The sequence below is a fragment of the Mus pahari genome, chromosome 20 (assembly GCF_900095145.1).
Source record: "Mus pahari chromosome 20, PAHARI_EIJ_v1.1, whole genome shotgun sequence".
Classification (NCBI taxonomy): Eukaryota; Metazoa; Chordata; class Mammalia; order Rodentia; family Muridae; genus Mus; species Mus pahari.
The window spans coordinates 28,659,399-28,671,073 of NC_034609.1; the positions used below are offsets into that span (position 1 = coordinate 28,659,399).

Here is an 11,675-nt window from a genome sequence, read left to right on the forward strand (position 1 = left end):
CCACCACTGCCCGGCTAATATTACATGCATTTTTATGTGTATGTATGTGCCTGTGTCTGTTTATGTGTCCCATTGTGCAGGAGTGAGAAGCTGTCAGAACCCTTGCTTGAGGTCCCCTCCAGATCCCTTGAGGTGAGAGAGCTGGATTTGAGTCATTGTGTGGGTGCTGGGAACCGAACCCAGGTCCTCTGGGAGAGCAACCAGCTCTCTTAACTACTGAGCCATCTCTCCAGGCACGCCCTCCCCCAAGTGTCTTAATGCAGTGACCAGCTCATACAGGCTGGGGGAAAAAAGGATTCTTTCAGGTACTATAAAGGCTCAGCAGACAGAGCAGTTCTTTCTAGCAGGAGGGATCAAAATAGCTTCATAATAGCGACAAGGTTCTAACTTGATTCAGTGTCATGTTTTCTTTTTTTTGAGACAGGGTTTCTCTGTATAGCCCTGGCTGTCCTGGAACTCACTCTGTAGACCAGGCTGGCCTCGAACTCTGAGAACCACCTGCCTCTGCCTCCCCAGTGCTGGGATTAAAGGCGTGCGCCACCACGCCTGGCATGTTTTCTTATTTAAAGGGAGGGAGGCACACATACAAATAGATGTGCCCCAATCTACATGTAGAGGTCAGTTCTCTGACACGTGGGTCCTGGAGGTTGGATTCAGGTCCTCAGGCTTGATGGCAAAGGCTTTTACCCTCTGAGCCATCTCACCCGACCCAGGGTTAATGTTCTCTTTAAAAAAAAAAACTTAGGAACTTAGGGACAGGGCTGGGAATATAGCTCACTTGGTGGAGTGTCTGCCTGTGGTTCAGTCCCTGTCACCGGATGAACCAGAAGTGGTAGCACACATACATCTGTAATCCTAGCACTGGGAGAGAGAGGCAGGGTGATCAAAAGTTCAAGATCATACTTGACTACCCTTGAGACGAGTAGGCTACCCTGGGCTACAAAAAAGAAAAAAGGGAAAGAGGACAGGTGAGGCACAGTCTCTTGTCAGAGCCTCGGTGCTTTTGAGTGTGAGTGTCCCAGTTTCCATGTCAGTGCTATACTGCTCATAACTTCTTCCACAGCTCAGCGCAGAGTGCAGGGCAGATACTGAACCACCTCTGCTTGTGCCACCCCCACTGGAGGATAATAAGTGGTACCTCCAGCCCCCAGCCAGCTGTGTTGTTGGTTGGATGCTAAGCCATGACATCACAGTATCAAGGACTTTGTAGTGCTTATTATTTGGTACCAGTAGTGCTTAAGTGTTCAGTGCCCTTTCATCTGTCTCTGCTCTGACTCCTGGCATCTCATCTGAGGCAGAACCTGTTAAAGGGACAGTTTCACAAGGCCCTCAGGATCTTCAAGTTCAACTAGATCCCCTTTATTAAGGATATAATCTAATAGTCTCACACTTGTTCTGTCCCAACGTAGGCCCTATTTCCTAGGAAGATAGACCTCCACCTCTCATTTTATACTGTAAATAAAATAAGCTAATTTGGAGAGTTGGTTTGGTTTTTGTTTTTTATAATTATCAAATAATGGCATAGGGCCTGGTGAACTGAGTCACACCTTTAATCCTAATACTTGAGAGGCAGAGGCAGGAAGATCTCTGAGTTCAAAGCCAGCCTGGTCTACATTGTGAGTCCCACGCATCTAAGGCTACATGGTGAAACCCTGCTGCTCACCAAAAATAAAAAATAAAAAAGTCTGCTGTCGAAGAGGAAAAGGTTTCTTCCTTGAGCATATATACAAGCTGGGTGGATATGTTTCCTGGGATGTGGCACTGTCTTATAGAACGATACGAATTCTAATATGTTTCAACAGTGGATTAGATGGAAGGCCCTTGATCCACAGCGTCTATGGTTAGCAGTCGAGCACTATCAAGATGGGAAAGTTGTGGCTAGGTGTGGTTTTATACACCTTGTAATCCTAGCACTTGGGAGGCAGAGGCAGGAGCAAGTCGGAGGTCTGCCTGGGCTACATAATAAATTCTAGGATAGCCCAGCTACATAATGAGACCCTGTCTCAAAAAGAAAAAAGATTCATGGAGGGAGGTTATGATTTGTGTTTTTCTTCCCTGTTTTGTTCTTTGTTTATGTGGAGATGGAGTCCTAACTGTTTGCTTTGGCCAGGGTCAGATTCACAGCTCACATGACCCTCCATCTTCAGCCTCCTGAGTGGGCGAGACTGTAGATGCACAGTTCTTAACGTGGCTTCACAGAAGATAACATGCAGTGCTTTGGGAGAGTCTTTTCGAGTCTGGGGCACTGGGGATGACTCTGAGACCATATTAAACATATATTTTTGTTAAGCTGTATCCCTGAGTTTGCTTTTGGGGGTGTATGTTTTATTTGAGATAGGATCTCATCTCAAGCTAGCCTTGAACTCTTAATCCTATTGCCACAGCCTCTTAACTATATCTGTCCTTGTAACAATTTGAACAGTTACGGTACCTAAACAATTTCCTTTATTTTTTAGGTGATTGAAGTTTATGACTTGACAAAAGTAAAGTTAAAGTATTGGTAAGTTTTCTCCCTTACTGGTATATGTTATATTTGGTAAAGACCAAAAGACCAGCTTTATCTTCATTAAAGTACTACAGGATTGTATTTCCCGAAGTCCGGGAACTAGAGCTGACTGCTACAGTTCCCTGAGGCAGCCTCCCAGCCTACTCAGGTTCTTGAGGAAGTAGGCTTCATTAAGAACATGCTGGGTAGTTAACACGTTGCATGTATATAAAATCTAATTCAACTCTCCCATCAAAGTACCACTTGAGCTTAGGAATGCTGTGACAGTCTCCTGAGTCATAATGGCCCTTTCCTGCATAGCCTTTCTTTTTTTTTTTTTTTTTAAGATTTATTTATTTATTATATGTAAGTACACCGTAGCTGTCTTCAGACACTCCAGAAGAGGGCATCAGATCTTGTTAAGGATGGTTGTGAGCCACCATGTGGTTGCTGGGATTTGAACTCCGGACCTTCGGAAGAGCAGTCGGGTGGGTGCTCTTACCCACTGAGCCATCTCACCAGCCCCTGCATAGCCTTTCTTTGTCACATCTTTTCAGGTTTCTGAGTAACAGAAATGGAACCAGCCAGGTAGTTCTGACTCAAACCAGTGCTAACGAGACCACCATCTCAGAGCCAAAGCCGCAGATGGCTGAGCCAACTGGCAAAGTGCCTGTGCTCACATTTAGAACAAACTTTCAGGGGATAGGAGTACCTTCAGCACAGTGGTAGTGAGCTTGCCCAGCATGTGAGGGACCTTGGGTTCATTCCTCCCTACTGCAACAGTAAAACCTGTACCTTCTAGTAAGGCCCACACCCTTACTGAGAGCAAGACAAGGACCCACTGCCGGGACAGTTCTGGCAGTATTCCCTAGCATAGGAATGGACACGACTGTAGTGGCACTGGGCCCGTTTGTCCTAATGTTTAGAGTCAGTGATGTATTGAGAAGCCCAAGAGAGTCCATGTTATATATGGGCTTCCAAAATTGACCTATTTCTCACCTAATTAATTCCTCTTATTTACAATTTATTTAATTTTAAATTTGTTTATATTTTGAGACAAAGTCTCACTATATGGTTTTGGGTAGCCTGGAATTCTGTATATAGACCAGGCTGGCCTTTAACTCACTGATATCTACCTCCCAAGTGCTAATTAAAGGTGCAGACCACCATGCCTTGTCTTTTGGTTTTTTTGAGACAGGGTTTCTCTGTATAGCCCTGGCTGTCCTAGAACTCACTTTGTAGAGACCAGGCTGACCTCGAACTCAGAAATCCACCTGCCTCTGCCTCCCAAGTGCTGGGATTAAAGGTGTGTGCCACCAGGCCCGGCTGTCATTTTATTTTTATATAATGTTTTAAGAATAACTCTTATGCTGCATACAATGGCACATGCTGGCAATCCCAGCACCTGGCAGGCCAAGACAGGAGGATTGTGGTATTCTCACAGCCATCCAGAGGTACACAGGGGGATTCTGCCACTTAATGAATAGCTTCCAGCCACTTTTTCTCATGATCTAAGCCCATCTTGTTAAATCCGATATTAAAAAGGACTTGTATTTTTCAGTGGAGTGCATTTTAACTCTCAGGCCATCGCTCCTACCATTGAGCAAATTGACCAGTCTTTTGGCGCAACCCATCCTGGAGGTAAGCCAAGTCTATCTTGATTCCTCTGGTTAGCCCTTAGCTGTAAGCCTGTCGGTGGTCCCGTCGCTCCTCATTCAGGTCCCTGGATGGGTGTGTAGCACCTCAGACCCTTGTTTTCATCCTAGTAGGTCAGTTCAGAAGCTAGACAAGAGCAGTTCCCCTGCTGGAGTCTCTGCTGTCTGCAGAGTTGGTTTGCCCTAGAAAGCAGCTTCCATCCAGTCAACTGTGTCTTCTCTCTTGCTTATCCACAGTGTACAACTCTGCTGAGCAGCTCTTCCACCTCAACTTCCGAGGACTGTCTTTCTCTTTTCAGTTAGACTCGTGGACCGAGGCTCCCAAGTATGAGGTCAGCACTTCCTGTGTCCTTGTGGGGTTTTTCCAGTATCCATGTGGGATAAGGACGTGGGTAGAACACCTTTCTTTGAGTTCTTTAACAGCCAAGAGATAGAGTTCACAGGAAGAAGGGGGCCACAGCAGTCTTTCCTAGGAAGAGGGTATTTTGCACTGTGGAGGCCGTTAAGGCCCTCACATTGTCAACGGCATATCCAGCCATTCTTTTTTTTTTTTTTTTAGTTTTTTTCAAGACAGGGTTTCTCTGTGTAGCCCTGGCTGTGCTGGAACTCACTTTGTAGACCAGTCCAGCCATTCTCTAACTGCAGCATCCTAAACAGTTTGAAGAGTACGTCTTCTGAATCTTCAGTTATTTGTTTCAAAGTTTCACAAGCCAGAGTAATGACGCACACTTGTATGTAATCCCAGAAATTCGAAGACTGGGGCAGAAGGATCTTCAGTTCAAGGCCGGCCTGAATTAGTAAACCCTGTCTCAAAAGAAAGAGAAAGGAAGGTAGAAAGGATACAAAACTCAAAGATGAAAGATGCACTTGCTTATTTAAAGCGACTTAGTTGACTCAGAGCCAAGTTCAGTCGTGTGCTTTGACCATACCAGTTCCTAATGAGGATTAGATACTGAATCACGTGATCTACATGTCCTTAGTAAAATTCTTGCCTTGTTTGCAGCCCAATTTTGCCCATGGTCTAGCTTCTCTACAGATACCCCATGGAGCAACTGTAAAACGAATGTACATCTATAGTGGAAACAGCCTCCAGGATACCAAGTGAGTGTGAGGAACATGAGCTTTGTATAGGCCCATGGCCTTTCTGAAACGGGTGTCCATGCCTTGTTCATTCTGTGCCTCCTCCAGGGCTCCTGTGATGCCCTTGAGCTGTTTCCTGGGGAATGTCTATGCTGAAAATGTAGATGTTCTTCGAGATGGAACTGGACCCTCAGGGTTGCGACTTCGCTTGCTTGCTGCAGGTAGGTTCTCCGTGGTATCATATCTATGTAGAGACTCTTCTGCTACATGAAGTATGTGCCGAGTGCTCGGTCCTGATTTATATAAACATGATCATTCCTGTGTTGGAAAGGGCCCATAAAAATCTCAGGGGTTTCCTTGTATGGACACTAATTGTGAGATCTCAACCTCCCAAAAAGCAGAGCTTCTAGTACCTTTACCTTAACTAGTTCAGATTTGGCCAGGAGTTGGTGGCACATGCCTTTAATCCCTATAGAGATAGGCAGGCTTGGTCTACACAGCGAGTTCCAAAATATCCAAGGCAACACAGAGAAACCCTCATTGCTGTGAATTCTATCAATAACTCTATTTGTTCTTAATATGACCTGGTCAGCCCCCCAATAATCAAGACCAAGTCCCACTGATATATTTAATCAGCTTTAGCACAATTACTGACCGATTACCCTAACCACTTTCTACACTAGATTGGCTATTTCCTAGCTGGGCTGTGTTGGGCAGTCTGTCCTCGGGGTGCACTTCCCTCAGCCACTCCTACTCTATCCCATCTAATGGAAACCCCTTGATCTTTCCTTCTTTCTCTTCTTCTCTCTTTCTCCCTCTCTTTGTGATCAATAACTGAAACCTGGCCTACCTAGTATTGGCTGTAGCCACTTTTATTTAACCAGTCAGAAAAGATGGTGAACAAAGTTTATACAGCATCATTTGGTGTGCATGAGAATCTGCTTGTCAGGACTGCAACCAGATCTGGGGGGCCAGCATTTAGTATTTGAATACATAGTAGCATCAGACCGACCCCCAACAAACCCTGTCTCAGAAGGAAAAAAAAGCCAAGTTCAGATTCAACGACCAAGTTTTAATAGAAAACAAGCAATAAGGTTACTTATTTTATTAAATAACAATTTGATGCAGCTTTAATTTAATCAAGGAGACAAAATGTAGTTTTACCTTTGTTTGTGGTGCATGCCTTTGAATACTGATGGTGTACCCTAAGGTGTGGCTACAGAGGCTAGAGTAGAACATTGCATGTCCTCTCTCCATCGTACTGCTTCATTATAGAGTCTCTCACTGAACAGAGGCCTGTGGCAACTTCAACTAGGCTGTGTGGCAGGCAAGTTCTCAGGGTCAGCCACCAAATGCTGGACATAAGGCATGAGTATCTATTGTCTGTTGTTTTTTTTTTAGACAGGACTTCTCTATGCAGCCCCAGCTGTTCTGGAACTAGCTCTGTTAACTAGGCTGGCCTCGAACTCAGAGATCCACCTGCCTCTGTCTCCAGAGTGCTTGGGGTAAAAGGCGTGCACCATGTGGGTAATGGGAGTTCAAACTTAACTACCAACCATTAACTACCAGCGGTCATCCAGCTCCTCAGCTTTATCTCTACTAAGTGTGTTTTGGGGTTTGGTTTGGTTTTGAGAGACAGTCTTTTTGGGGGGGGGGTGTTGCTTTTGTTTTTTTGTTTTGTTTTGTTTTTTAATTTTATGTATGTGCATCCACTGTTGCTGTCAAATCCCATTATGGATGTTCATGAACCACCATGTGGTTGCTGGGAATTGAACTCATGACCTGTGAAAGAGCAGTCAGTGCTCTTGACCACTGAGCCATCTCTCCAGCCCCCAGAGACAGAGTCTTATAACGTACTCGACACTGTCCAGGAACTGGAACTCATCCTCCCATTTCCTCCTCCTGACTAATCTTGGGTTCTGAGAGAATACCTCCACTTGTCTTTTTAGCAAGTCTGAATAAACAGCAGCAGCACTATAAGCCCTGCAGAGATGTTTCCAGATTGTTCCTGAGTGTGTGCGGGCTGCAGGGACCATGCCATCTTGGAGCTCAGGGTCCAACCTGCATATATTTTTACCCACTAGGATCTTGTATCAGTTTCTGGGTGTGGTGGCTCAAGTCTAATTCCAGCTCTTAAAAAGAGTTGGGCAAAAGGCTCACCATGACTTTGAGACTAGCTTGAACTGCATTTTAAGACCCTGCCTCAAATTAACTCCAAAGCAAGTAGTCTACAACCTCTGGATTAGAACTCTAAAATGTGGTGGTGGTGGTGGTGGTGGTGGTGGTGGTGGTGGTGGTGGTGGTGGTGGTGGTGGTGGTGGTGGTAGTGGTAGGTGAACTGTGTTATAACCAAGACAGCACAGCTGTGTAAAGGAATATTACGTTTGAGCTGCTGTTTGAAACAAAGTCAGGGGTATGCTGTCTCTCTTCTCAGGAGGATCACTCCTGAAATAGCAGGGTCTCAATCTAGAGCAGTAGTGTTCGGGTGGCAGGAGGAACAGTGGGTGTAGAGATTTCAGCCAGTGCTGCCTGCCCATGCGGTTCACGTCAAACACTTCTCTCTGCTAAAACTGTTAGTGGAGGAAAAACACGTCAGACTTCTTAGATTAACTTAACCAAGAGTGATCTCCACTGCTTCTCCTGTGTCTGTCTGTTGTAGGTGTCTGAATCTGTCTGTCTCTCACAAAGGGTTTTACTCTGTATTTTTTGACCAGTACAGAAAGCATCAGGTGGAATAGGGTTGAGAGATATTTAACAGAATTCTACAAGGGGAGAGATACCCAACATGACTTAGAACAGCAAACAGAAAACAAATGTTGTTAACTATAGTCATGTTTGCAACATTTATGGTAGATGCTTTTTTTTTTATAAAGTTGCTTCTAACCTGTTGACTGCTTTCCGCAAATATTACTGCAATATCCACAAACCGGGCAGTGGGGGTGGGGTAGTGTACATAATTTAGGATTGAAGCTATGAGTTAGGATGTAAAAGCTGGTTGGGTGGGAAATCCAGGCATGGTAAGATTGGTAACATTGTTTCTTAAAGGAGGGTTAGTTAAATTTAAACAAACTAGATACATAGTAGGACAGCATAAATACTAGTCCTAACTGATCTCAAGGGGAGGTCTGGAAAAAGTCCAGTCATTTGAAGGTCAAGGGATATTTTCATAGCTGGACAGTGGTGGCACAGACCCTTAATTCCAGCACTCTGGAGACAGGCATCCAGGACAGCCAGGGCTATACAGAAAAAACCCTATTTCAAGAGAGAGGTTTTTAAGAAAATATACATCATTACAGTCTTCAAGCAGTGAATGAAACAACAGTTGCATCTGTGAAAGGTCACTTCCTGCAGCCCTATTCGTAGGAGTTTAGTACTTAAAGAAATATGGAAGACAACTGGAGACTCTGGGCCTATATTAGCAGGGTGTATTCTGTAGGTCACCTACGCCTTCCTAAACTGCAGTATTTATGGATGTTAGAAACATAAGCAGTCGGGCATGGTGGCACATGCCTTTAATCCCAGCACTTGGGAGGCAGAGGCAGGCAGATTTCTGAGTTCAAGGCCAGCCTGGTCTACAAAGTGGGTTCCAGGACAGCCAGGGTTACACAGAGAAATCCTGTCGCGAAAAAACCAAAAAAAAAAAAAAAAGCATTAGATTTTTTCCTAGGACCTGGTTAATTTAAACAGCCTTTGTTTGCCAGTCAGAATGTTTGCTGTCAGGTGTGGTCCCACATGCCTGTAAGTCCAGCCCCTGGGAGGCTTCGATCCAAGAGTGAGTCTTGAGGACAGCCTGTCCTGCGTAGTGAGACCCTATCTCACAAAGAGTTGGTGTACTGAGAATAGAGTTAGTTGGAGAACTCACTGCCTACTTATCTCAGATTTGGGTTCTCTGATGTTGTTCAAATATAGCAAGCTGATTGTTACACATGAAAAGGTTTGGACAGATGGAATGCCCTGTGCAGAGAAAAGTGGTGTCTTGTTAACATGACACCAGAAATGGAGGCTTTTCTCTGACCTTTGGCTACTTTTAAAATTTTGGGTAAAATATTAATTGCCCAAGCTTCCCACACAGAATGTGGAGCTTTCACTGCTCCTATGCCTGCCACTTAAGCTGCAAGCACTTCTCCATGTATGGCTATATCATTGCACCAAAGAGGAAATTCTTGCACAGCAGAATGCTTTTGTTATTTTATTTTCCTTCCTGGTTTGCCTCTTTAAGTGATAACGCTCTCATTCCCTGAGTTGGAGACACTGTCAGACTTTCTGTAGAGTTGGGGAGTGAACCGACACATAACGTCATTGTGACTCTTCTGGAAAAGTGGTCTTGAGGGTACAGTTGATGTTGTCATGGTGTGGTACTGCATGCCTTTAACCCTAGCACTCTGGAGGCTGGGGCAGAAGGACCACAAGTCTGAGGCTTTTTATTCATGTTTGTAATGCCCACAGTTGCCTCTGTTTATACCATATCTACGTAAACTCTAACAGTAGACCTTTCTGGGAGAAATAGGCAGTTTTACTCTCCAGAATTTCCTCAACAACTAGCACAGTGTTCTAGCCCATAGTAGGTAATAGAGAACTATTAGGTAACCTGAGCGTGTTATCACATTGCCTGCATAATCTTAGCACTGATAGCAGCAGTAGGAAGATCAGGATTTCAAGGTCATCCTTGACTCCTTTGCAAGTTTGAGGCCACCTTGGGTTATATGAGATCTTGTCTCAAAAAGCAAAAGAAAATGTTGGGCCTGGCGGCATATGCCTTTAGTTCCAGCACTTGGTGGACAGATCCCTGAGTTCAAGACCAGCCCAGTCTATAGAGAGTTCCAGGACAACCAAGGCTATACAGAGCCCTCCTGAGTGCTGGGATCAAAGGTGTGCAACACCAGGCCCAGAAAGAAATGTATATTAAAGATAAAATAGAAAATAAATACTTAAGGATTGCTGAATAAGTTAATTCTCTAGGATCCCTGGAACAGTTTTGAAATAGTGATTTTTTTCAAAGTCTTGCTTAATTAACCCGTTAATCCGGTATTTACACTTTAATACAGTCTTGCCCTTTGGCTTGATCTGATCAGTCAGGGGGTAGTTGTTAGCTTTTTAAAGCCCCTTGGGTTACAGTGCCTCCAGCTCTGACCAGAACCAACTTTTTCCCTTGTCTGCAGGTTGTGGACCTGGAGTGTTAGCAGATGCCAAAATGAGAGTATTTGAGCGTGCGGTATATTTTGGTGATTCTTGCCAAGATGTTCTTAGCATGCTTGGCTCTCCACACAAAGTCTTCTATAAATCTGAAGACAAGGTAGGGAAAAGTACTTACAGTGTGAATAGTCTCTCTATTCACCAGCACTTTAATATGCATAAATAAGGTCTGTTTCTGCATAGTCTGTTCTAGGTGAAGTAAAAGCTTTTCTCTAGCCCTCTGATCTAATGACACTGTCTCTGTCACTTGGAGATGTGTCCATATTAACAGATCTGACTCCTCAGTCTCACTTATCCAACAGCTTAATGTTACATAAGGAACACAGTTGTAGTTTAACTAGAGACTATTTTAAAGGGATTTTAATTTGTTATTTTCCCCCCAACAGATGAAAATTCACTCTCCTTCCCCTCATAAGCAAGTTCCATCCAAATGCAACGACTACTTCTTTAACTATTTTACTCTCGGAGTGGTGAGTATAATACCTTGTCACGGGCAGGGCACTGTCAAGTGTCCGTGTGACCGACCATTCCTCCCGGGAATCAGAGAACTTTTGTTCCTCGTGCTTATGCCAGGTCTATTTTTCATGGGTTCTGGTATCCCACTGTAGTCAAGACTGTGGAGGAGTGCTGCGATACTGGCTCTCCTGGTACATCTTGCCTTCTGTCCTGAGGAAAGTCCTTCACATATGGGGACTGTGGACAACAGACCACATTAAACTGTTTGGGGAAATTCCGGTAGTACATAAGACACTTTATGGAGTAGCAAAAAAAAAGAGAGCCTGGAAAGGCCCCGGGCACTAAGAGTGTGCTTTTGTATTTTGAGAGGACTACCCCAGACATGTTAATGTAGCTGTATATTCTGGACCTGAAGCACTAGATGGAGTTGGTGGCTGCCATTGGAGTTGACAGTCTGGCTGGTAAATAGGCTGCTTCTATAAATGTTCCAGAAAGAACATCTCAGGGCAAAGTTGGCATGTGCCATCGGTCATCATTGTTTTGTTTTTTAACTTTGGTATGAGACAGGGTCTTGTTGTATAGCCAAGGCTAGCCTCAGACTTCCAGTCATCTTATGTCTGTGACTATGGGCATGTGTTACTATACCCAACTGGACCATGATGTCCCGCGCTACCTTCCCGCCAGCAAGAAATGACGCGGCACANAAACAGGATCCTTCTACAGCAACGCTTTAATGCTCTTGAGAGGGAGAGCATAAGCTACCAACAGGCAAAGGGCGAAGAGAAGAGAGGGGAGAAGAGAAGAGA

At 44.5% G+C, this 11,675-nt stretch overlaps 1 protein-coding gene across 1 annotated transcript in view; it reads left to right on the forward strand.

The window, feature by feature from the left end:
- The window catches only part of C20H16orf70 (chromosome 20 C16orf70 homolog), a 29,779-nt gene that overhangs the window by 12,278 nt on the left and 5,826 nt on the right, over nt 1–11,675 (forward strand). Inside the window, exons 4-10 of the mRNA XM_021220476.1 lie at nt 2,457–2,500; nt 4,047–4,126; nt 4,378–4,472; nt 5,144–5,241; nt 5,329–5,441; nt 10,380–10,513; nt 10,800–10,883. Coding sequence (XP_021076135.1) covers nt 2,457–2,500; nt 4,047–4,126; nt 4,378–4,472; nt 5,144–5,241; nt 5,329–5,441; nt 10,380–10,513; nt 10,800–10,883 — 648 coding nt within the window. The remainder of the gene's footprint in view (nt 1–2,456; nt 2,501–4,046; nt 4,127–4,377; nt 4,473–5,143; nt 5,242–5,328; nt 5,442–10,379; nt 10,514–10,799; nt 10,884–11,675) is intronic.